Below are 27,645 nucleotides of genomic sequence, written 5' to 3'. Positions count from 1 at the left end.
GTGTGAGCTTCACATAGCCTCTCACTCTTGCTTAAATTTCCAGCATGTGCAGATGAAAGAGGGTGAGTTGCTGGGAAAACAGGTCATTCAATTCTGACACCCATTTCAACTGCAGTAGAGACTTGGCTAGAGGGTGATTATATTAATAAAGCACGATATCTATCTTTTCGATAGGATTCTAGCAGAGTTTTGCTTGTGTGGCAAAGTCTCAGAGGACTAGAGTGTCTCCAGCTCATGACAAGGCAGATCAACTCCAATGGACTCTTGAATGTAGGTGTACTTGATGGGAGGTGAGGCGGCTTGAAAGGTGGAGGTCTTTCCATGCTAGGAACAAAACACGGCTCCTTCAACGCTGAGAATGTCAGGGGGTGATGTATGTATGTATAATATATTTTTTAAAGTAGAAAACAGAGAAAGTGAAAGAGACATGCTTCCCTGGTTCTCTCAGATTTTTTTCCTGGCGTAACCTGCTTTTTAGTCCTGTTATGATAGTAGCATTAATTAATATTTATGTGATACTTTATAATTTGTAAATCATTTTAATCACAGCATTATATAATTTGTATTTAGGAATTGAATATTATTGTCACCATTCCATAGATAAAACTGAGGCTCAGAGGTTTTAAGCAACTTGTTCAAAGAAACCAGACCAGCAATTCAAGCCTTTTAACCAGAACCTACACTCTCCATGGCAACTGCCTCCTAATAGAAGAAGTGTTTCTCTTATGTGGGTTAAAACATTCCTTCAGGGACAAAATTTTAAAATTCTGGGACCAAAGATGGCAGCTTTTCTAATAGTCCCTTTGCCAACCTTACCCCCAACCTTCACCCACTCACTCACTGTGTGTATACTGTGGGGAAGGATGGAAGCGGGAAGTAAACTCTCCTGAGTCTCTGAGTGGATTGGTACTGGATGGATGATGCCCACATCCCTTCTGTTTGTTTTAGTGAATATTCTTAAAGTTGTCTTTGTATAAAGTACTGTTCTATGTTAGCACAATTCATCTCTCTCTCTGAAGCACCTCAAGCACAAAGGTGAGTGTGGCATTCAGCTGTACAAATGCTCCAGCTCTCTTGATATCAGGAAATAGAGGTATATCTGTGAGCAGATTTATGTCCATGACTCAAATACTTCCAGTCTTTGTCTATCAATCCATAGTACCTTAATTTCTCCAGAGAGAGGGAGAGATTGTTTTTCATCTCTATATAACACAGACATTTGAATGCAGAACAATAAAAAAATCAATTCATATTTTCAGATTCCCGTTTTCTCATTTTAATATAAAAATCCCAACACCTATTACCTGGTTCTCTGATGCTTTAATGGAGACAATATATATATCAAAAGGTGGACAAAATTCTAAGAAATTTGCACTTCTATCTTTTATGGGAAATTGAGAATTTCTCAAGGTCACGTGGTGGCCAAAGTGTAGTATTTGGACAAGAATCCAGAATTTCTGACTCTGTTTGGTGTTTTATTCACCACAAAACACTCCTTGCCCATGGCTATAGAGTCTTCGAGGGTACTCTAAGTAGAAGGTAGAGTACATGGTCAACGTTATCTGAGACAGTAGTAGTAAGACACGTGGAAGATCAGCTCTGTGTATTCTGAGGGTCTCCTCTAGGCATGGCCTAATCCAGACTGATCCAAAGTAGCCGAGTCAGAAAAGTGAGGCTTAACCTTCCCTGTCATTTCAGAAAGATGAGTGGAGGGAGGAGAGTTTTGGAAAATATTTCAATAAGACAGAAAAGGGGTAACTCATTGCTTGCTTGCTTGCTTTTCCCCGTGGGGAAACAGGAAAAGGGCAGTAAAAGCCCATTCTGCTGAAAAGCAGGTGGAAATTTCTTAAAATTACCTTTCTCACTCAATTTCACACTTGAGCATCTAGGCCCAGCGGGGCCCAGGCAATTCAGAGATGCATGAAAATGAAAAAACTAATGAAGATTAAGAGAAAAATCAGTTTCAGTTCTCATTTCATGCCCACTGACTTGTTCCATCCAGTGAGTGCTCGAGCCTGAACAGGGAGAGGTGGGACAAAGTCGGAAGTTGTGCATCTAATCCCAACTGTGTGGTGCCGGGGAAGCTAGGTAGCCTCTCTGGGCTTCTCTGAGCCTTATTTCCTCAGTTAAATACGAGATAAATGCTAGGAATGATATTTAAAGTGCTGAGTGAATATTTTGTACTGAAAAAAGTATCTGTTCCTGCGTATCTTAGTATTGGACTCACATTTCTTTTTGGTATTGACACAATTTTCTCACTCCAAGACCAAACAGTACAAGGCAGGAAAAGAGCAAATCTGCCACAGTCACTGGCCAGGACATTCCGTCTTTGGGCTGATTAACCACAATACCTGAAAAGGGCATAAAGAGAGATGAACTTTAATGCCAAAGTTTGGCAACTGGAAGGCAGGATGAATTGAATTAGTTTGCTTACCTGAAACACGTTTTCTCCAAAGGCCATGGGGTGTTCATTGATCACAGTCATGCTCTGGGACCATATCTATGCCTTGTTCTCATATCTGTTCTTGCATTTATACAATTGCTTTTTTTCACATGAATGTCTTTCTTGTTAGAATGTTCCAGAACTGATCTTTTCTTTCTTTTTTCATTTCCCCAAGACCCTGGACAATTCCTGGCACATGGTGCCCAGTGAAATGGTATTTGTAAGAATGACTAAATAAAACTGATCATCTGTAAATTTGTTTTCCAAATTCACTTCAGTAAAGAAAACTTTATATGTAGAAATATTGATCTAGCTTTGGATTTTCTTATTCTTTAAGGAGTCATTAAATGCTTTATGGAATATTCGTGTGTTAGGAGGAGGAGGAAAGAATAAAAAGCATTATAACAATTCAAAGGCCTGAAAGTCCAAAGCCAAAAAGGCCAGAGGCAATATAAATATAATATTCAGGACTGTTTTACTTTTTCTCTAACATGAAGGAAAAACTAAGAAAACAAACTCTCTTAGGAAATAAGACTGTCTGGTTCTGCCTGGCAGAGAATAAAAGGGAATGTTTATAATTATATAGTTGCTTAATTTTTTCCTTTTTAAAAAGTGTTTTATGATCACGTTAAAGATTCAAATAGTACAAAAATACAAAACTACAATGAAAAGGAAGTATCCTTACTTCTTCAGATGCCAGCTACCCACACTAGAGGCAATATCTTTTAATAGTTAATTATGTATCCTATCAGAAATTTTTTACTCCTATATAAGCAAATATATGTACCACGAATATACATCCCTTCTTATTACAAATGGGGGCATACTGTACATACTGTTCTGTTCCTGGTTTCTTTCTCTTAAAAAATATTCTTGGAATACTTTTCACAGAAGTGCATAGAGGTTTTCCTCATTCTACAATATTAAATTACTGGCTAGTTCCCCAACGTATGGATCTACCATAGTTTATTTAATTGGCCTCTTAATGTTAGATGGTTAAATTGTTTCCAGGCTTTTCTTATTTCTAACAACACTCCAGTGAAATTCCTAATACATTATAGGTAGATCATTAGCTCTTCAGATTACATAAATTCTTCGGGCAAAAAGTGCATTTTTGTATCAGAATTATCTGGATTGTTTTTGTTTTTTTCATCATTTTAACTAGATTATAAACTGATTGTAGGTGGAGACTAGTTTTTTAATTGTTTTGATTGCCTCATAAAGCAAAGTTTCAAAACCTACAGGCCAAAAAACTGGATTTCAAATATTAGTTACCAAATCTCTTCTATGTTTTACGTAGTTTGGATGGCAGCCACATGATGTCATGTTAACACTGGGTATCAGTGCTGAAGATTTTTCCTCTTACAACACGTATCCAGGGATTCAAGGTCTTCCTGATGCTCACGCTACTCTAGCCCTGTCAAAGCAGACACTGAGGGTACCCTGGAAGCTCACACAGTCCTAAAATACGTAACCGTGTGGCTCATTGTATGCACAGGTGCTAGAGAGTTCACAGTAGTTCAAACCACTGGAATCTCATGATCACAAAAGAAAGAATCTCACAAGAGGTCAATTTAGGACTACACAAAATTCTGTTTTAGTAAAGTCAAGACTTACTAAGCTCTACACTGGTAATATGGTGGAATATAACATTTTACCTCCAAAGTTTTAGAGAAATGAAAGAACAAAAGGTTTTAAATAGGTCTTCTAATAGGTCTTCCATCAATGCTTACTAATTTTCTCCCAACCAAATATAGAAAATGAGACCCCTGACTTCAGGAATGTCTTGGTGGAGAAGCCGAGCTCCAATCTTGCCCTGTCTCTCAATTAGGCAGTTCTTTAAGGCACCAATAGTGAAAGATGTTAGTAGGATGTCAGTTTGCAGCTCTGCTGCTATGTGGTGTGCAGGATGGATGACGCTCCAGTAACTGAGGACTGTGTGACCCTCAATATGAAATAAACTGAGTCCCCAGGTGGAACGTTCATCGTTTAAGTGGATACCTTCTGAAGGGAAAGAGTTGATTATGGCTCTGAATTTACAATCAAGATCTGTGTTGGGAGGGTCCTAACTTTATTGAATACCATGACCTCTTATGATATAAAACAAGGGATTACATTTAACATTGACAAAATTTTATTAGTTGAATTATAGGAATACTCTTTTTTTTTTTTTGCGGTATGTGGGCCTCTCACCGTCGTGGCTTCTCCCGTTGCGGAGCACAGGCTCCGGAGGCGCAGGCCCAGCCGCCGTGGCCCACGGGCCCAGCCACTCCGCGGCATGCAGGATCCTCCCGGACCAGGGCACGAACCCGTGTCCCCTGCATCGGCAGGCGGACCCCCAACCACTGCGCCACCAGGGAAGCCCTATAGGAATACTCTTTGTTCCAAAAATCAGATTATACTTTCACAGAACTGAAATGTTTCTCACTACTTTTTACCTGGCTCATTCTCATTCATTTTTCAGATTTTAATTTTAACTATATCCTCAGAGAATACTTTCTTGTTCCCCAATTAAAATCAGAGCTTTCTGTTAGACTCTGGCAACACCTTGTACTATACCATAAGATGTGTCACAAATAAATTTAATTGCACGATTATTTATTTACTAAATATCCTCTATAATAGATTATAATCTTCAGGAGGCAAGTGTTTTCAACGTATACCCAACAACTGGCACAGTACCTGACAAATGGCAGGTACTCAGTAAATACTTGTTGAGTGAATAAAACATAAAAGTTTAAAAAATGGTAAACGACTCAGCAGTGATATGGATATGATTATTTTTAGTAGATCCATTGGCAGTTGTGGGAACTTCTGAAAATGCTCTGGCTGTGCTGGGGAAGGTGTCACCTAGGGATATAAAGGGGATATCTGATCTGATCCTAATGACAATCTCCACCTGGTCAAGAAGTGTAAAATTGTGATTGGACTTCACTTGCTATTAGCAAGGGCTCAATCTGAATGGCCTAAATGCTCCTAAAATATTACCTGTAAAATTTACTAAGGACCAATTTATGCAGGACTGGTATCCTAGGATCTAACAGTTACCAAAGAGTGAAACTTCCTATTGGTTTAAAGAAAACAAAGAGAAACAATACAGCACATAAAACAAAATAATATCTGCTAAAGAATCTCCATGAGAAGTGGTTATGGGAAAATGTCTGAAGTTGGTGTCATGGGAAGATGAGGCTTACCCATAGTAGCCCAGGTTATCAGAGGTCCAATGGGTCAAAAGACTGATTCTTCCCACTCTAATATGTTTGATAAGATCAATAAAAATTCCTCTGCAACATCTGAGTAGACAAATCCATGTCAACAAATCATTCCATTTTCCAATGGAAAATTAAAACTTAAAATGCACTTTAATGGATTTGGCCCCCAAATGCTATTATGTAGATTTCATTTTGAAATAAAATAGAGACAAATCTAAGACTTGTTCTCTACCTTTTTTGAGTGACTGGGAAGAATTTTGGTTCCATCCATTGTCATTTTTATCATCACTGTCGTTTTCATCAAGATGCACTTTTAAATACCTGAGATTGGCTTCGTTCTCATTTTTCCCCTCTGATCAAATAAAGCAGACCACAACCTTCCCTGACACGAAATTTTCCCTAAGTGCTCACCATGAAGTGTCGAACCTGCCCTTGAGGGGGATGAACTGTACGTCTCACTGGGCATCCATGAAGCTGCTAAAGGAAGAAGATAATGGAAAAGTTAATCTGTATAAGACTAATTATTTTATTGTCTCTTCTTGACCTTTAATTGAACCTAAAAATTCAGCACACATTAGAAGGTCCCAAAATAAAGTGGGAGTTGAGGGAATGCTTGTGGTCCAGATGTTTCTAATAGGGAAGGTTTTGATCACAGCCATTTAAAGCAGGAAGAAGAAATGGAAGAAAACACTAGGAGAGGTTTTTCCAGCCCCAGAGAGTGGTGTGTTGTGACTGTTCTCATGTCTATCCCACAGAGGAGCTAAAAGAATGAAAGCCCAGGTGTGTTACAGTGGCCTTCAGTAAAGAAAAGATACCAATAGGACTTTTTTTTTTTTAACATCTTTATTGGAGTATAATTGTTTTACAATGGTGTGTTAGTTTCTGCTTTACAACAAAGTGAATCAGTTATACGTATACATATGTTCCCATATCTCTTCCCTCTTGCGCCTCCCTCCCACCCTCCCTATCCCACCCCTCTAGGTGGTCACAAAGCATGGAGCTGATCTCCCTGTGCTATGCGGCTGCTTCCCACTAGCTATCTATTTTACATTTGGCAGTGTATATATGTCCATGCCACTCTCTCACTTCATCCCAGCTTACCCTTTCCCCTCCTCATGTCCTCGGGTCCATTCTCTACAGCTGCATCTTTATTCCTATCCTGCCCCTAGGTTCTTCAGACCACTTTTTTTTTTAGATTCCATATATATGTGTTAGCATACGGTATTTGTTTTTCTCTTTCTGACTTACTTCACTCTGTATGACAGGCTCTGGGTCCATCCACCTCACTACAAATAGCTCAATTTTGTTTCTTTTTATGGCTGAGTAATATTCCATTGTATATATGTGCCACATCTTCTTTATCCATTCATCTGTTGATGGACCCTTAGGTTGCTTCCATGTCCTGGCTATCGTAAATAGAGCTGCAATGAACATTGTGGTACATGACTCTTTTTAAATTATGGTTTTCTCAGGGTATATGCCCAGTAGTGGGATTGCTGGGTCATATGGTAGTTCTATTTGTAGTTTTTTAAGGAACCTCCATACTGTTCTCCATAGTGGCTGTATCAATTTACATTCCCACCAACAGTGCATGAGGGTTCACACCCTCTCCAGCATTTATTGTTTGTAGATTTTTTGATGATGGCCATTCTGACCAGTGTGAGATGATATCTCATTGTAGTTTTGATTTGCATTTCTCTAATGATTAATGATGTTGAGCATTCTTTCATGTGTTTGTTGGCAATCTGTATATCTTCTTTAGAGAAATGTCTATTTAGGTCTTCTGCCCATTTTTGGATTGGTTTGTTTGTTTTTTTGATATTGCGCTGCATGAGCTGCTTGTAAATTTTGGAGATTAATCCTTTGTCAGTTGCTTCATTTGCAAATATTTTCTCCCATTCTGAGGGTTGTCTTCTCGTCTTGTTTATGGTTTCCTTTGCTGTGTAAAAGCTTTTAAGCTTCATCAGCTCCCATTTGTTTATTTTTGTTTTTATTTCCATGACTCTAGGAGGTGGGTCAAAAAGGATCTTGCTGTGATTTATGTCATGGAGTGTTCTGCCTATGTTTTCCTCTAAGAGTTTAATAGTGTCTGGCCTTACATTTAGGTCTTTAATCTATTTTGAGTTTATTTTTGTGTATGGTATTAGGGAGTGTTCTAATTTCATTCTTTTATATGTAGCTGTCCAGTTTTCCCAGCACCACTTATTGAAGAGGCTGTCTTTTTCTCCACTGTATATTCTTGCCTCCTTTATCAAAGATAGGTGACCATATGTGCATGGGTTTATCTCTGGGCTTTCTATCCTGTTCCATTGATCTATATTTCTTTTTTTTGCCAGTACCATACTCTCTTGATTACTGTAGCTTTGTAGTATAGTCTGAAGGGTAAGCTGACATTATTGTTTGACCATGAAAACTGAAGTGTCAACAGCGAATAATCAGACCCCTGTGGTTACAGGACTTGTTAGCTTCTGGGTGAGTCCTTTAGATACATTCAGAGGCAAACCTTCCCCTTGAGTGGATGGCAGCAAATTCCAGCAGCACATAGGGCCTTTGAAATAGATATATCAACTCATTTTGTTTAGCTCTCCAACTCTGGCAAGAAAGTTCCACTTCTTGGCAGACTCCACATATCTGTACCTGATAACATGCCTATAATGTAATGTAAAGTAAAATATCTGCAGTAGTATATGGTTATAATCAGTAGAAAAACATTATGCTCATTTATTTAAAACATTAGTATACATGATTTTCCAAGCTGAATGCTTTCTTTTGTGTCAAGACCAAAACAATAAGCAAAACCAAAATAAAATAAAACAAACATTAAAACCCCCCTTAGCCTGACCCTTTCTTGGTTTCTCTCTAGATGCCAGTAGCAGTTACAGCTGCCGACAAAGGTATGTTACCAGGCCCTTTGGAAGAGCTGAAAGTCACTGCTTTCTGGGGATTGCTCACAAGACAGTCTGTGACAGCTGCTCCACTTGGGGTCACCCCCCAGGTTAGGGTGATTTTGTATATAGCTATTTTGAGTTTGTCTAGGTCTGGGAGATGTTCTTATCTTCAATATAGTTCTATGACCCTGTACATGTGATCTTGATCCTTTTTGTTGTAGACAGAATGCCAAGGTCTATAGATGACAATGGACTGGGTACTTTTTTAATGCCAATTTTTAATGTTTAAGCCATTAAGCCAGGAGTTTGATTGACACAGAGCAAAACCAACTAAAAAGAAATTGGAGCCAGGCCTGGATTTAGGTAAAATTATGAAGAAGGAAGTTTCTTCTGGATAACCTTACGGATTTTTTGCCCAATATGGTGTCTCCTTTACTTCCTACTTTTAGGGCCTGATGCCTTTATTTCTTATGCCTTCAAAGTCTGTTTGCAAGAAAGGATATGATAAATTAATTTATGCTAAGATATGAATGGTTTAACAAGTGCTATCACCTTGAGACAAATGGGTATTTAAAAATAGATTTTCTATTTTATGTTTATTATCAGCGAGTCAATATAGAACACCTGTAATGATCAGTTACATGTGGATACCAACTGTTTTTTCATTAAATACAGAGCGCCAGTCTTTTCTGGCCAATTCTGATTTTCTCCAAACAAGAAAACCAAACATAATACAATTTCAGGAGATGGTAATACCATCAGCATGATCCATCCAAATTGCAGAACTGGCAATACTTAACTTAAAATCACGTAAATTATTTGACCATTTCATAAAATTTCTTGTTGGCCTCCTGAAAACTTTTCAAGTATAAAAAGATCTCAAAATATGTGTGATAAAATTGAATTACAAAATCCACTTTGGAAAACTAGGGAGTTATTTTTCTGATTTTGGCTTTAAGATTTTTCAAAATCTGTTAAAAAGAAATAAAGAGGAAAGTGTGTTGAGAGAGGCGAAGAAAAAGCAGCTTCCAGCTGATAGACTTAACATGTCTGAAAATATTTCAGTAATGTAAAGGAAAAACTTCAAGAGCAAGAATATATTACAATTAAGAGCGTTTCAGCAAGATTAAGAGATGGGCAGTTCTTGTATTAACTGCTCCCATAGGAGAGAGGTCTTCCTGAAGAATACCAGTTTATAGAATCCTCAGTAAGATAGAGCTGGCTATCTCCAGTGATTTATCTTTCACTAAAACCATACTTTTTCTAAAAGCTCACCCACTCCATCATTTAGATATCCAGTTTTTAGGATGTGTTAAACACCGGCTACTGCATCTGCCATTCTTAAGTCTCCTTGGGAGTCTCTCAGCAGAGTTAAATTATTATTGTCCTTTAATTGATTGAAATATTCTGTGTTCTTCATGTATCATCATGTTTGTTAAATATATAGGTTAATTCTCCTTTAAATTCTTTGAGAACACATTTTCATCAAAATCCATGAATGAACACTACTTTGACATTTGGATGACAAACACCAGCTTGATGGATAACATCCTTAAGTACGTCACCATTATTGGTCGAAAATATGAACATAGGGATATGGTGTAGTTAGAGTTTCTCAAATATATTCTTATATCCCTCCTTTAGCATAACATCAGTTTCTTCCACAATTCCTTTAAATTTAGCTTTTGATAAAGGTTATTCGACAAGGAGACTCTGTGAACTTAGCATACCATTCTACCATAAAAGGGTACTTTTATGGTAAAAACAAGATCACTTTGATAGCATTGTCTTTTTCCTTGAGTTGCAATAACTTTTTTTTGTGTGTGTGGTACGCGGGCCTCTCACTGTTGTGGTCTCTCCCGTTGCGGAGCACAGGCTCCGGACGCGCAGGACCAGCGGCCATGGCTCACGGGCCCAGCCGCTCCGCGGCATGTGGGATCCTCCCGGACCGGGGCACGAACCCACATCCCCTGCATCGGCAGGCGGACTCTCAACCACTGCGCCACCAGGGAAGCCCAGGGTTGCAATAACATTTTTTGACATTCATTTGTAACCAGCTTACAGTTCTCAATAATATTATGACATGTTAGGCATCTTTCCCTTTGTAGGAAAATCCTTACTGTCATATAAAAGTCCATAATTATCTGGTTTGGCAGCTCCTCTTTTGACAATATCACAGGTAATTTCTGGTACTCTTATAGGTTCTTGAGGCAAACTGAACTTTTCTAAAATTCTGGCATGATTTTTACATGTACAGACTTTATATTGAGTAACCAATCTTCCTTAAGACACTCTTGAGTTCTGCCCTTAATTTTGTCCTAGAACAAAGGCATAGGGTGGCAAGCAATAATCATAGATGCAGGGCTTGGACACAGAGATGTCACTGATCTTGGTCTTCTGCCCCAACTTTTCCTTCAAGGGGAATATATACTGGGTCAGCATCACCTCTTCCATCAGGATGCAAATACTGGCACCAGCTACTGTGTCCATTCTTGCCATGATCACTTAGTCCATAAATGGGACCCCCTTATGCTCTTCCTAACAAAGATGACATTTACGAGCTTTGGAAGTGTGGGGCTTGTGTACTAACTGTGAAGAACATGGAGCCCCCAGAAATTGGTATTTTAACAGAGGATCGAATTTTAAATCAGAGGACTAAATCTTTAATTTGAGGCTGACCTAATGAGGAATTAGGTGACAGAATGGGAGCAGAACAGTTTTTTAGATAAAAGGAAAATGGAAAGAGATGTGATCTGAGACATATAAGATTTTAGAATTTGAAGATAAGAATGGTGAGTTTAGAGAATCAGCATCCTGACCAACAGGGAACGGAGGGACTGAAGAGATTATGGTGCAGCCGGACACAGGGCCCAGCATCGTTGTAGGTCCTGGCATTGCTGTGTCCCTGCCATTGACCCTCCACTCCTCAACTCTAGCTTCTCCATCACCCTCTGCCTATGGAAAGTAAAAGGGGTTGTTATGAAATTATTAGGCACCACTACCAGGAACTTGAGGAGAAACAGCCAGGACCAGGGACAGGATAAGAAATGCACTTGTAAGATTTAAGAAGAATACATAAATTTTGAAGAATATGGGATGCAAGGTCAAAGAACAGAATAAAGACCTCATGTGAGATCGACAAGAGGTACTCTGAGGCCTGTGTGTGTGTGTGTGTGTGTGTGTGTGTGTGTGTGTGCGTACATGTGGTGACAGTGAACTTGATGATTTGGTAATGGGATACATTGGAGGCTTAGGGACTCATGGAGACTCGTATCATTTTTCTGCTTGCCTAACTTAGACAGACAAGCTGATTTCAACGTGGCTTTAGGCTCCACTGGGCCAGATGGATGGCAGGAAAAACCAGAAAGAAAAAAGTAATTAAGCTTCAGTTTTCTCCTCCATGGCCTGATCACCTGTGTCAGGATGAAAGTGTGTCCCAGGTTGTTATTAAGCTCATACATTTTGGGTATTTAGAAGTTCAGATTTGGTATCCTCATTTCATAGATGGTTACAGTAAAATCCGCGTTACTGTTCTAGACTGAAGGAAATATGGAAGCTGAACTAGGATTAGACTCCAGCACTCTTGAATTGCAGCCAAGACCTCTTCAAGTTAATAAATAACAAAATAACAACAAAAGAATATATTAAAACATACACTAATAAATTTATTGTAAATGCAATGTACTCAGAACTTCCTTGTGACATCCAGATATATATGAGCTATACAAAATGCATGTATAAGCAAATATCCCATAGAATGTGTTCATAAATAGCAAGGGCCCTAGACACACTGCTAGTGGGTTTATTTCACTAGAAATCCATCCATTATCATTCTTTTTTTCCCTCTGAACATTTCATAAATCTATTGAAATAAACATATTGGAAGAAAAAATCCCATTACCAATCCCATTACCCATTACCAAAGATTTGTGCCTGACACAAATCTTGCCAAATGCATCATCTAATATTGGATGTCACACTGCAGTCCAATCCAATGAGTAGAAACATGTTTCAAAAACAGTTTGGGACTGAGCAATCAATATTAACTCGTTGGATCCTAATGTGTTTTTGTGAATGATTATAAATAGAGCAACTCACTGTGGGGAATTTTTTCTCTAAGCTTATGGATGAAAAATGGCAAATGGTTAACAAGATCTTCTTGCATAAATAAAAAAGTGGGTTTTCACTGCCAGGAAAAAAAATTGTTTGTTGGGTTTTAGCGTCCCTTCCTAGATTTCACAATTTCTAAGGCTATTTTTATGGTAAGAATGATAAAGAGATGTCTGAGGATAGATGAAGTTTTCAAGTGGGGAAGGACAGAAAATGTGAAGGATTACAATAGTTCATTTCATTATGAAATCTATTGAAAAGACCAAGAATATACTTGTGTAAATTAGGAAGCACTTTCAAGCAAGACCCTTTCAATTTTCTAGTTTCTGGGGCAAAAAGTACCTTGGGTGGCCTCTATGCTTCATATTGATGGGCTGCACGGGGTAAAAAGGATTTTATTCTGGGCACACATGCTATTGTAATAACAATTTAAATAAATAAAAAGCTCAAAACTTTCAATTAAACAGATCATTTCTTTTCACTGTGTGTGTGTGTGTTTTCTTCCTTGCCCAAATGTACACATACCTTTTCAATCATTCAACAAATATTCGCTGAGCACCTACTGTTGCCTGCCACTATTACAGATGTTAGAATACTACAGTGAACAACAGAAAAAGGCTTAGGTCCCTGTTCTTGTGTATCTTACATTCTAGCATAATTTCAGTAGACAATCAAATAATTCAAATAAACAAAGGAAAACATCAGATGCTAATTAAAATATGGGATAATTTATGTGCAATCATAGCATAAATTTAAGTTGGAGTTCAGCTTTTTCCTATAACATTGTCCAATAAATTTTTATCCCCATTGTCACATGATCTACCTTCCCTGTAACCAAGAAGTATTAATTCATTTATTGATTCAACAATATTTGTTGAGAACCAACTCAATACCATGCACTATCTCAGGCACTGTGGATACAGGTAAACAAACAAAAAAACACTCTCATGGAACTTTCTTGTATTATAGTATCCAGAATAAAGGGTGACAACTAGTGTAGGTAGAGTTTCAGCATAGTTTATTATAAACAACTCAATTTTATGTTAACATCAATTTTATGTTTAACATAGGATAAATGTTAATCTATTAAGTATGAACTTTCATCCCCAGTCTAATGCTTTTTATTATCAATTAATATCTGATTGGTAAAAAATTCCCAGCTTCTACCCTTTTTTATGTAGCTTAGTACATTTTGGCTATTGTTTTGTTTGGCTTCATAATATCCATTGAGTTATTATCTCATCCTACCCCCAACACATACACACAGATTTTGGAATTATTAAAAATGACACTGTAAATATTTACTCCCTGTCCCATCCCTTGTATGCCCATTCAAAAGCAAATGCTGTTCTGAATGTTGTCTATTATTCACTTACTTATATATATTTTAAATTTTTATCACTTATTATGTCTAAGCCATATAGTGTTTGGCTGTACTTGCTTTTAATCCTAGAGATTATCATAGTAAGTGAAGTAAGCCGGCCAAACATCAGAGAAAGACAAACATCATATGATATAGCTTATATGTGGAATCTAAAACAATGATACTAGTGAACTTATTTACAAAACAGAAATAGACTTATAGATGTAGAAAACAAACATGGTTACCAAAGGGGACGAGAGGGGAGGGATAAATTAAGTGTTAGGGATTAACAGATACACACTACTATATATAAAATAGATAATCAACAAGAACCTACTGAATAGCACAGGGAACTATACTCAATATCTCATAAAGAATATGAATGTGAAAAAAGAATATATATTTATATATATCTGAATCATTTTGCTGTATACCTGAAGCTAACACAACATTATAAATCAACTTTATTTCAATAAAAATTTTTAAAATTTTTAAAATTTTAAAAAATAAAATTTACTTTAAAATATCATTCCATATATTGTCACTTGGCATTTACTTTTTTGACTCAATACAGTGTTATTAAGATTCATTCATGCTGTCATACGTGGCTGCCGTTCACTCATTTTTCATTGCTCCATAGTATTTTATGATATGACTATATAACAGTTTATTTATCCACCCTCCTAACTATGACCATTTAGATAATTTACAGTTTTTTTGTTATTATGAGTAGTGTTTTCCCCCCAACGTTTGTGTACATATCTCCTGGACACATGTAATAACTTGTTTTCTGGGGGGTATTTATCTTGGAGTAGAAGTGTTGAATTGTCTGCTATGAAACTCTTCAGCTATAAAGCATAATGCTTAAGTGGTGGAAAGAGATGGTACCAATTAATACCCTCACTAGCAACACATAACAAATTGTATTAATCTACATCCTATATAACACTTGGCAATTCCAGACTTAATTTTTGCAAGTTGATTATGTGTAAAATGACTTCCTGAGCTTAGTCTTCACTGGCATGTCCTGATTGTTAGAGAGGCTGAGAATCTCTACATGTTTTCTAGCTACTTGTGTTTCATCTTTTGTGATGTGCCTATTTGTTCATTTCCTACTGCTTTTTGTCTTTTTAAAACTTGGTTGGTAGGCATTCTTTATATATTCTTGATATAAAGTTTTGAACCTTTGCTAACTATATATTCTTGATCCTTTTTCAAGTATGTGTGGCAAATATCTTCTCCCAGATTATAGTTTGCCTTGTTTTAAACTGTCTTTAAGGAGTCTTTTGATGAAAAAAATGTTCTTAGTATTATTGTATTCTAATTTTTCAATTGTTTTTATGGCCCTGTGTCTCTTTTTTAGCCCTTTCTTACCCCAAAGCCAGGAAGAAGTTCACCCTAATTTTATTACATGTTTTAATATTTAGCTTTTTGACACAAATATCTTAAACTACATGGAGTTTATTTTTGTGTACTGTGCATGGTGGGAGTGCATTTTAACATGTTTTTCTTATAAAAAATCAATGTTCCTGGGTCCACTTGCTGAACAGTCTCTTCTTTTTACGGTACTCTGCATGCCAGCTTTGACATACATCTAGGTTACACTGCCTTATGGATCTCTTTGTGTGCTCTCTCTTCTGATACTGCCTTTTCATTCCTGTATTTGGGTACTGAGTTCATGAGTGTCTATTACATTATCAACGTATGAGCTGAGAGAATTGTGTTACATTAAATTATAGAGCGTCATGCCCAGACTAAGAATGAAACCGTGTCATGAATTAAAGATTGTGATTAATCGAAATCTGTGAACCTGACATCCATAAAAGAGATAAAATAAATAAATTATGCTCAAAGAGCGATATTACACAGGTTCCTTTTCTCTCTTTGATTTACTTCCTAAGGACAAGTTCCTTAGGAACAGTGAGATGACTGACTGAGCCAGTGGGTATAAAAGACTTTTAGAGGTTTTCAATGTACAACTTAAATGCTTTTTAAAAAGGACATACACATTTACTCTGTGGCAAAGGGCCCGGGAGTTAAATTCAGAAGTCCTGCACCTGTGGCATCCAGGTTTCTCTTCGCTTTAGACACATCCTTTGCTGCTTCCCACCATGCTGATCTTTGTCTTGTACCACTAAGAGGCAGTATATTTCCTTTTCAAATCCTGTCAATACCTGCTAAAGCAGCATCAGCAGACCCTGCTGCTACTTGGTCAGATGACAAGTAACAAACCATTTCTGTGCCTCACACTGGGCTCTCTCTTTTCGTTTTTTTTTAGTGATATGCATATTCTAGCTAGTTCCCTCTTTCCCCAGATCTACTAATAGTTTGCTTTTTTATCTCTACTTTACTCAGATGTTGCCTTCCTCAGTAAGGCCTTTCAAGACCACTCTGTTTAGAAGGGCAGTGCCCCCTCACCCTTGATTCTCACTGTCTCCCTTCTCTGCTTTATTTTTTCTGTATCACTTATCACTATTTGTCTGTCTCTCTTCCACCAGATTTTGGAACTTAGGTCTGTTTTGTTTACAGATATATCCCTAGCAACTACAACAATGCTTTAAAAATTGTCAATGCCTTGTAAATATTTGTTAATATGATTATAAACAAAGCACACAGTAGCTGTTCAATATATGTGTTGGGTAAATGAATGAGGCCCAGAGTACTCCAAGGGACTCACAGTTACACTTACAGTATTTGGCGTCTTTCCCACTGGAGGTCCAGGAGTAGTTGAAGCCTCAGGTAGTCAGGTCGTAATTGCTGGTTGAAAGACAAAATTTTCAGAATTCCACTTTCTTGTAAGGCTGTAATTTAATTTTACTTTGATGTGCTGAATTTTTAAACTATATGACTTTGGGGAAATCTGAAATTGAAAATATGCTTTGCTACACAGGAACACTGGCTGGCATAATAAGCAAAAGTCTGTAGTTTATGTTTAATGCCAACTTGTCACTGATTTTCTTTCTTTTTCTGTTCTTGTCACCAACTCAGATCACTGGGAGTATTGTCAAGATTAACATTACCTTAAAAATCCCATGACAAATGAAAAATACAATATAATAACAAATCACCAACCCATATTTTTAAGATTACAGTGATTGGCATATCAATATAGAGTCACCAGATTATAACTCGCCACAGAGTAACTCAAAACAAAAATATCAACATCAAATGAAAAAAAGATAGCATTTTGCCCAAACCTCAATATTATCATAGCTGTAGTGTTGTGTTGTCTCTTTTAAGTCACATGAGGAAAGCCTTGCTATACTCACTTTGAGCACTTGGAGGGGTGACATTTGGAGTCGACGTAGTCACATCTACAAGGGCTGTTGAAGATGGAGCTGGATAACCTACTTTGAAAAAATATTCCCAAATTGTCATAGGTATTTACTTTCACATGTTTAAATATGCCACTATGCTTAACAAGGGTGGCACGTAGAGCATGGAGTGTTAAGAGTTGGAAAGAATCTTAGTGAATATATACTCTAATGGCTTCATTTTATAAATTATGAAACTGAGTTCAAAAGTTCTATGCTTGTGGTTATACACCCAATATTCACACTTTCAAAATATGTTGTTTTAGCGTCTACTGCGTGCAAGACTATTCGACATGCAATGAACAATGAAGACAAGGTCCTCACCCTCATGGAACTTATCTTGTAGTGAATCTTCACAATTGTATATAATAGTTTCACATACTAAATATGGTTTCATATTTACTTCAATTCTTAGCTTTCAAAATCATCTCCATCTTTATAAGCCATCATAATTCCCATTCTCCTCCCTCCCTTCCCCCCAAAATGAAAGACTAATTCATATTCATTTGAAAATATCTCTGGATATAAAGCAAGGTAGATTGAAGAAGAAAAATACCCTACCACAGCACACTGAAACATGTTGATATGTCTCTAGGGAAGACAAATCTTTAATAGAATTTTTATTTATATGTATTTCTTCTTTGTTCCAAAACATGTTCATGGTGGCTTACATAAATATGTAAGTGCAAGAAGATAAAAGAAGTGGATAGAAAGAGAAAACAAGGGCAAGGAAAAATGAAGTTAGAAAAAGAATGTTGAGTTTTGTTGAAACCTGACTGGGGATATTACATAAAATGCATTTCTGGATGTAGTGTTCTCTTAGTAGATATGGACTGCACATTTGGTCAGAACTTTCTAGTAACAATGCTAAGAAATAAAAAGTATATGTTATGCCATTGGACTTCCCTGGTGACGCAGTGGTTTAGAATCTGCCTGCCAATGCAGGGGACACCGGTTCGATCCCTGGTTTGGGAAGATCCCACATGCCGCGGAGCAACTAAGCCCGTGCGTCACAACTACTGAGCCTGCGCTCTAGAGCCCATGAGCCACAACTACTGAGCCCATGTACTGCAACTACTGAAGCCTGCACGCCTAGAGCCCATGCTCTGCAAAAAGAGAAGCCTCCGCAATGAGAAGCCCATGCACCGCAACGAAGAGTAGCCCTTGCTCGCCACAACTAGAAAAAACCTGCACACAGCAACAAAGACCCAACGCAGCCAAAAATAAAGAAAATTTTAAAAAAATCAAATATCTATAAATATATATATATAAGTGTATGTTATGCCATTGGTGAACATTATAAGATAAATACAGTCAATTTTAAGAGAAACACAGCTATTCTTTTTATTATGATTAAAAAAATTTTCTCCCCAGTCTTTATAAAAAAGATACTGTAAAATGTGTACAATATTCTCAACAATATCCTTACAGTATGGCAGCCAATGTGCTCATTCACCCTCAAGCTTTAGTTAGTAGTGAATAGCCTGGCAACTTCCCAGGTATCTCGATTCTGGGAAAGGGCATGCCTTAAATAGAAAACACGGGTAATCAAATCTCTGAAAGAAATATATATAAGATAAATAAATAAATGGCATTGTGGTTCATAAGAAGCTCACATAAGAGATGACCAACAACAATCGTTTTACACTGTAGCCTACCAATGAACACCAAAGACATACCACCCACCAGCTCCATGAATACAGTTAGATACGGGGAGATGTGTCATAGGCTGTCTCACGTGATGCTGTATGAGGAATGAAAATGGGCAGCCAGCAGCAGGATGGGCAGAAAAAAGTGTTTTAAAGACAGGATATGCACAGCTTCATTTATCCAACAAATACTTATCGAGTTCCCACTATGTACTGGTATTGGAGACAAAGTACAGAGAATGAGAGTTTTTGCCCCTGCCCTTATGGAGTATACAATTTAGTGAGAATAAAGGTCAATATGGCAGATTACTGGTTGGCCACCAAACCCAGTCCTCTTCTTTCTGGTACAGAGAAACTACACTTCCTAGCCTCCTATGCAGTTAGGTGTGGTGGCCATGTACCAAGTCCCAGGCAATGGACTGTGAGTGGGAGTGATGGTTGTCACTTCAAGGCTTGTCCTATAAAATATCCCACATTTGATCCTCCATGATCTTCCCTCATGTACTATCCAGGTATTATGACATAGAGTGACTTGGAAACCACAACTTAAATGTGATAGGGCTGCCACAGCATGGGTTACAGAACAGAGCACTCAGCTACTTGCTTGTCCTTTTATTGGTTCTTTCTGTTAGGATAAATAAATTTGTATTATATCAAGTATAAACAAACAAAATGAAATGTTGGAATTTGTTGTTACTGTAGTTTTTCTTTCCCTCACAAATAGTATAAAGAGAATTGCAGTAAAAGATAAGTACTATGGTAGAGAAAATGCACTGTGCTGTGGGATTCCAGAGGAGGAACACATAAACAACGAAGACATGTGAGCTCAGCGCTTTCTGGAGGAAGTGACGTATCAACTAGGCTTGAAGGGTGACAAGAATTAGCCAGACAAATTGGAGAAAGGGGGCAAGCAAGGAGCAGAATGTTCCAAGCAGTGTGGACAGAAAAAGTGGGAGAGAACTGAAGCCCGATCAGAATGTTGAAGGCACTCTGTGAGAAGAACAGGGACGAGGATAGAGAAGTAAGAAGAAGCTACATCCTTAAGATTCCACGGAGGAATAATATCCAACTAGTCCTTAACAGATGCTCTGACCCCAGGGTAAGTGAAGGGTGGCCTGGACTATAGCGTGAAGGCTGTGGGGAAGAAGAGAAGTGGACAGGTTTCAAGTGTGGGCTCTACAGGCTTGGTAAATGGCTGAATGTAGGAAATTAGGAAGAGAGAGAAGTCAAAATAACTTCCAGTTTTCCAGCTTGGGCAGATTTTTGGATCAAGGCATCATTATCTGAGAAAATAAACAGAAAAAATAGCTTTGGAAGGGCAAGAGGCACGAAGATGAAATAAACTTTGGACAGATTGATTCTGAGTGCATATGAGACATTCAATTCCACAGGGTTGAGCATGTGAGTCTGAATCTTAGGAGTAAAATTAGGCTGCAAATGAGTATTTGTGAGACATCAGCACGTAGACAGTAATTGGAGTAACTGAGAGTGCCAAAGAAGATGGGTCCTGGCAGAAGAGAAGAGGGCCTAGCATGGAACGATGAGGACCACTTCCATGTAAGGTACTGGCAGGAGAAAAGGAGATTGAAAAGGAGGACCCCAGGGAGGCAGGAAGAAAGCCAGGGGCTATGGCTTAGAGAAGCCAAGGTGACAGAGGGTTTCCAGACGCAGGGCCAGTCAGTCCAATTCAGCAAATATTTGTGAGTGAGCGCTATGTGCCAAACGCTGGGTCAGTGCAGTCAAATGCTACCAAGAAGACAGATTCCCTTCTAGCTCTTAACTGCTAGGAAGCCATTGCATTAGACTTGCATACAAAGCCTAAGAGACAGATTTGCAAACCACTTGGAGACGGGCAAAAGCAGTGTAGCTTAGCTATTAAAAGCATGAATTCCAGAGCCAGATACCGTGAGCTGAAGCCTCGCTTAGTTCTAAGTTAAATGTATGATCTTGGTAAAGTCTATGGACCTGTCTCTCTTTCTTGTATTCCTCGTGTCTAAAATAACAGTACTTTTCTATAGGGTGACTGTATGAATTCTCATGGAAGAATGCCTGGCATGAGGTAAGCACTAAAAAGTAATCTTAGAAGTTATATAACAGGTCATCTGCAGTTTAGTTCAGGTGCTGAAAACACAAGCATATCGTAGCAATAGACGAATCTCCTGATGAGTTCTACCATTGACCCACTTTCCTTGGTCTTTCTAGAAGGACTCTGATTCCAGGTAATCAATCCCTCCCTCCCCAGGCTGGCCCAAGTCAAGAACTACATTCCAAAAGGCTGCACCAGAAAAGGGCTGTCTGGGGTGAAGAGAACGGCAGCGTGCTGGGCATTAGCTCTCTGATGGCAGACTGATGCCTACTGGCAGAGTCACCTGCAGCTCTCCTCTTCCACCTCACTGAGCCCCCGTGGCTCAGATTCTCGTGCAGTCACTGTAACTTCCAGCTCACTGCCTCCTACTGCTCATCAAGACAAATGGCAGGAAAAAATGCACCAAAAGACTGGTGGCAGGATACACGAAGTAGCTGTAGGGCAAGCTCAGATTGTCTCAAACTGAGTACTGGGATAACATTCCTGGACACCCCAGAACTGCTCTTAGGGAATTGAGCCCTGGCGTTCTCCCACTGGCCCACCCTGGCCGGCAGTCGAATAGCAAGGAGGTCAGCCGCTGTTCACTCCCTGTGAGCATTTGGCTGGCTGTGCTCCACCACGCCCTCTAGAGGAAGGCCCAGGAAGTCTCTGCATCAAGAGCAGCTGTGCTTCTCTGCAACTGGCTCATTACGATTTTAAGAACCTATGGATCACAGAGTGAATCTGAATTTCTTTCTCTCATCGAGATGGCTTTATCTTTGTCCCTCTTTGCAATAATTTCTTCAGTTATCTATTTTTTAAATTTTGTAAGTTTACCTCGTAACCGTACAAGACAAAGTAAAAACTGCGTAGAAGAAAACTAGCCATAAGTAATCATTGGATACCGTGGGATACTGAGAGATATGATGTGCTCCTCCTAATTAATATAGGAAGAAAAGGCGAAAGAGGAAGTGAGGAGGGGAAGGGAAAAAGAACAAAGACTACCCACGTTTTAAACAATTCTCAGAAGGATAAAAGAAAGAATTATCCCTTTACTCTGGAACTCTGTTCCCTGTAAAGGAGAAAGTGTGGCTTTCATTGTCAGTCATAGTCTCATCAGTCATAGTCTCATCTCTTATCTCCCTTCCCATTGGCAAGCATCATTCATTCTTCCTCCCTCCCCCACTCTCTTCCACTCACTGGGAGAACTGACCTTCACAGTGTTCACCAAGTGACTTAGTAAGTGAAAGCAGAAAGGAATGGTTTTACAGTGGTGATACATCATAACAATGGTGACGATGATGATGAAGAAAAAGAACGAGGAAGCAAAAATCAGAGAACTTTGTATATATTTGTGAGCTACCACCATCACCTAGAAATCTCAGTCTAATATGCAACTGCCAGCCACCTTTGAAAATACTTTTTACTTAGAAGGAACAGACATTTTCCAATTGCCCACACTGGGTGCTAGCACTGATTAGTAACATATGATTTAATCCTGGCAGGATTCACTGGAATCCTGATGAAGTATGATAACTGGGAATTTCATTTGTATTAAAAGGACTGTTTAAATGTTCTCTTCTAGAGGTCAGAAAATAATGTGACATAAATCCTTACTTACTGCAGATTTACTGCAGGGGAAGAATTCATTCGTTTGATTCCATCTAGCGAGTGTTGTTCCTGGACCATGGGAAGAGGAACACTGCCTCGGGCATGAATGCTGCCTTGATCTTTGCCTCACTCTGTCTCTTGCCTGGTTTAGATAACAGCTCTGCACTTCCTCTCACAGGCAGGCCTGTGGAGTTTGTTGAGGGCTGAATCAGTGCCATAGCTTCTGGGAACAAAGGGATCAATGACAGCTATCACTATCTTGAGGGAGCCCAAGGTCATTTCAGTCTTATTCGTCTCCAGCTGAATTTTGTTTTGGTCTTGGCCTAAGGGTCTGTGCCAAGTTGCATAGGTTATTGAAAGAATGATCCCTTTAATCTGGAATTTTGTCCATCGTGCAGAAGTCAGAGCTGAAGCCAGCCAGAGATAGCTTTACACGATGGTTCAAGGTTAAGGCCTCTTGGCATTACATGACACAACCTCTAACAATCTCAACATTGTTATCTCTTGCTACTCCCAGCCTACATTCTTTCACTTATTCACCAAGCATTTGGGAGCCTCTATCTTCCAGGCCTTGTACTTGGCACTGGGGATACAATGATTAGCTTCCCTGGAGTTTAAGTTCATGGAGGATATGGACATTAACCAGAGAATCACATAAACCAATCCAAACATGAGAACATTTGAAGGAGAGAAGGCCTAGTCAGAGTCCCAGGAAGGCTGCCCTGAGGAATGTAGAGGGAGAATGGAGGCAGGGGAGGGGCTGTGGGAGCTTTAGGGTAGAGCACACAGCAAGTGCAAAGGCCCTGGGGTGGTCTACACACTGTGGTTTAGTATTAGTAATGTGTGGTACTTGTCTATTCCAGGGCTGGGCCTTTACAAGCCCTCAGAAGTGTTTGTTCTGTGTGTTGAACTGAACTGAGTGTTGTCACAGTGCACGTCCATGGCCTCAGCAGCAGCAGAACAGTGATCAACCTGTGGCACGCTGGTGGCAGTCAACGCTGCTTGTTTCTCTGAGCTGTTTTCTTTTGTTTTATTTCTGTTTCTGAAAGCAATCCCTTCCTAGAGCCTGACCTAGAGATTCTGTAACTGTAAGAGGACATATGTATCTGCCAATCTCTTGACATCAAGTACAGCATTTTATAAGACTTGCTTTCATATTCCTTTCAGTCAAGTCTTTAAAAGATTTGTATTACATATTTCAGCATGCGAATAAGCCATACTTGCTTTTTGTCTTTTCTGTTTTAAGGTTATGTTTATACTCACAATATGGCAAAACCTCTTCAGCATTCAGTAGTTGGTTTTATATTATGAAATACTATGTAGGCAAGTAATATGCCAAACCCAGTGATAGACAGTTGTTTGCTTTGTTTGCTGGTTGTTTATTTCTTCTTCAGTTTGAATGTTTATTGTTATTTAACCTTGTACATGTTCAGAGGTACAAAATAATGATCCTTGGTTTCCAGGAAAGAAGAGGGGGTTTAGAGGAAAACACTGCTTACTACAAAATGGTTTGCTATATTAATTCATAAACTGCCATGAGGTTAGACGAGATTTGAAACCTTTTGAAGCCCATTTCTATTAAAACTTAAAATGCTTTTTCACTAATGTTAAAAATTACCCCTTTATGTTACCACCAGAAATTTAATGAAGTCAGAAGACAGCTCCAATCAACTCAGAAGACAGTTCTGAGTCAGATGGGGGAAACAGAGATATGTTCTATAAGAGCTAATTCTGGTTGGCTCCTTGTGACATTAGGAAGCAAAACCCAATCTCTTAACCTGGACTCTTGTCATCTTCCCAGTGACCATCCCTCTCACTGCTGGAGAGGGAAAGGCAGGGAAATGCTAGAGGCCCCGTGTGGATTAATTTGGGGGAAATATAGAAATATTTTCCAAACAATTTAATTATTTAACATCGACTACTATGTGCCAAATAAAGAAGACAGGTGAGCAGTTGTAATGTAAATGGAGAATAAAGGGTAAAATGATAATGACAACAACAAAAAAGAAATATTGATTCGGTCATTGCTTCCTCCTTCAAGGAATTAAAAAATACAAGTAAAAGTACTGATTTATTTCAAGATTAATTTTGCTCACTGGACTCTTCTTTTGATCCCGGCCTACTTCTTAGACTGGACTGTGTGAACCTTAGCTTTAGAGTTGCTCTTTATGCATTTTTACATTTCATACTCTTAATAACCATGCGAACTAGAAAATATTACTTCTGTTTTTTTTTAGTATAAGAAAACAGTATTAGAGAAGTGAAATAACTTGCCCTGGGTAACAGAGCTAGTAGGTGGCAGAGATAAGAACTGAACCCAAGCCTGTCTGACACCAAAGATTATATTCAATCCACTCTGGTAGCCTTAAAGTGTAGTTAAGCTTTATGGTTTATCACAGGCTATTGAATATAGTTCATTGTACTGTATAGTAGGACCTTGTTGTCTATCCATTATACATAATAGTTTGCATCTGCTAGTCTCAAACTCCCAATCCACCCCTTCCCCACTGCCCCTCCCCATTGGCACCCACAAGTCTATTCTCTATGCCTGTGAGTCTGTTTCTGTTTTGTAGATAAGTTCATTTGCATTCAATATCCTGTGATACACCATAATGGAAAAAGAATACAAAAAAGAATGCATATTTATGTATAACTGAATCACTTTGCTGTATAGTAGAAATTAACACAACATTGTAAAACAACTATACTTCAATAAAATAAAAATTTTTTTAAATTAAAAAAAAGGGGGTTTCCCTGGTGGCACAGTGGTTGAGAGTCCGCCTGCCGATGCAGGGGACGTGTGTTTGTACCCCGGTCCGGGAAGATCCCACATGCCGCGGAGCGGCTAGGCCCATGAGCCACGGCCACTGAGCCTGCGCGTCCGGAGCCTGCGCTCCGCAACGGGAGAGGCCGCAGCAGTGAGAGGCCCGCGTACCGAAAAACAAAAAAAAAGTATAGTTAGCCTTGTTAACAGCATGGAAGGAAACGCTAGAGAGCCCAAGGCAGATTAATTGGGGGGAAATCTTTGAGAACCAAGGTTTAGCCATGGAAGAGCTCAGTCATGGTCCCTAACACACAACCACTCAAAACAGAAGGCCTTTATATCCTCTGCTTTTCTCCTCTCTCCTCTCTCCCATCATCACCTCTTAGTTTCCTGTCATGAGACTAGCCAGTCTTTGGGCTGTGACCAGGTGCCTTTTTCTTCAGGGAGCCTTCTTCTGCTCTTTCTAAAACCCTTCCCTTGTTAATCACTTTCTTCTTTGTACTTTAGAAAATATCCTTACCCCACCCCCAAAGGTTTATGGAGTTATCAATACTTATTGAGAACCATGTGTTATCACTGTTCTAGGCAATGGAGAGACATCAGTAGGCAAATCAGACCAAAAAATCCTGCCCTCATGGGATTTACTTTCTTGTGGGGAAAAGCCAGACAAGTCAATTATACAAGATGTTAAAAGACACTAAGGAGAAAAATAAAACAGGGAAAGAGGACAGGAAGTGAGATAGAGGGTGTTACAGTTTAAAATGAGTTGGTCATGGAAAGCCCCACATTGAGAAGGTGACATTTGAACAAAGACTGGGAGAAGATGAGGTGTGAGCCATGTGGATTTTGGGGGGAAGAGTTTCCAGGCAGAGGGAATGAGTGAAAAGGCCCTGAGGTGGGAGCACCCGGGTCATGTTAGAGGAACAGCAAAGAGGCCGATTTGGGTGAAGCCCAGTGAGCAAGGGGGAGAGTAGAGTAGTGGGAATATAATAAATTGGATATAACATGGGACCTTTCAGGCCAACTTTATATATATCTGCTTTTTCTCACTGCCCACTTTCCTCCTCCACTCATAAGATCATGGGAGTTTCATTTACAACCGAATCCGTCTCAAGTAGAAGTAGATACATAATTCTAGTTTTTTTTATTAAAACACACACACACACACACACACACACACACACACACACAAACACACACACAAACACACACACACCAAACAATTTAAACAAAGACAGACTGGTTAATTTCTCAACCACTTTATTTCCTACCTTGGGTTCCTACCATGTTCCCAAAGGGATTTAACGGAACTAATAATAAAACGTAACATTTTGACACTATGAGCCGGGTACTATACTACCTGGTGTTTTACATGCCGAGTGTCCTCTGTTGCTTTTAATAACGCATTAAGGAAGGCAGTACTCATGCTAACACTCTTCCTTTTCTTCTTTCTCTTGTCTTTCCGCATTTTCTTCAAGCATCCTCACCTTGGCCATGTTTTTAGAACTCTGTTTATTACCTGTCAATCCACCACACCATTGCCAAGAACTACAGCTTTCTGTGGACCATCTCAGTGGGTAAACCATCACCTCATCATGTTTGCTTCATTTTCAATGAATTTATTTTATTTTACTTACAAATTTTTAAAATAAAATTGTATATGTGTACACATGATGATTTGATAGACATATACATAGTGAAGTGATTACTATACTCAGCCTGTTAACATGTTGTCTCTTTTCACATGGTTACTTTTGTGTGTGTGTGTGATGAGAGCATGTGAAATCTACTCTTAGCAAATTCCCAATATTCAATACAGTATTATTAACTATAGTCATCATGCTATACATTTGATCTCTAGACTTACTAATCCTACTTAACTCCAACTTTGTACACTTTGACCAGTATTTCCTCTACCTCCCCAGCCCTGGTAACTACCGTTCTACTCTTTGCTTCCATGTATTTGACTCTTTTTAGATTTCACATATAAGTGAGATCATGTAGGTCCTTTTCTGTGTCTACCTTATTTCACTTAGCATAATGTCCGCAACGTTCATCCATGTTGTTGCATATCATAGGATCTCCTTTTTTAAGGTCGAATAATATATATATACATATACATACATACATATATATATACACACACACACATACATAAATATATATTTTTTATCAATGGGAACTTAGGCTGTTTCCATATCTTGGCTACTGTGAATAGTACAGTGA

The 27,645-nt window shown here is 38.7% G+C and overlaps 1 protein-coding gene and 1 pseudogene across 1 annotated transcript in view; both read right to left on the bottom strand.

Moving 5' to 3' along the window:
• Positions 1-216: 216 nt before the first annotated feature.
• Positions 217-27,645, bottom strand: part of CD96 (CD96 molecule) — an 86,094-nt gene continuing 58,665 nt past the window's right edge. Inside the window, 6 exon segments of the mRNA XM_060010133.1 lie at positions 217-293; positions 296-324; positions 2,228-2,354; positions 5,207-5,293; positions 6,067-6,132; positions 16,706-16,773. Coding sequence (XP_059866116.1) covers positions 217-293; positions 296-324; positions 2,228-2,354; positions 5,207-5,293; positions 6,067-6,132; positions 16,706-16,773 — 454 coding nt within the window.
• Positions 9,737-11,057, bottom strand: LOC132424068 (cytosolic 5'-nucleotidase 3A-like; annotated as a pseudogene).

The sequence above is a fragment of the Delphinus delphis genome, chromosome 4 (genome assembly GCF_949987515.2).
Source record: "Delphinus delphis chromosome 4, mDelDel1.2, whole genome shotgun sequence".
Classification (NCBI taxonomy): Eukaryota; Metazoa; Chordata; class Mammalia; order Artiodactyla; family Delphinidae; genus Delphinus; species Delphinus delphis.
The sequence above is the reverse complement of the archived record's forward strand: the minus strand, read 5'-3'. Positions and strand labels throughout refer to the sequence as shown.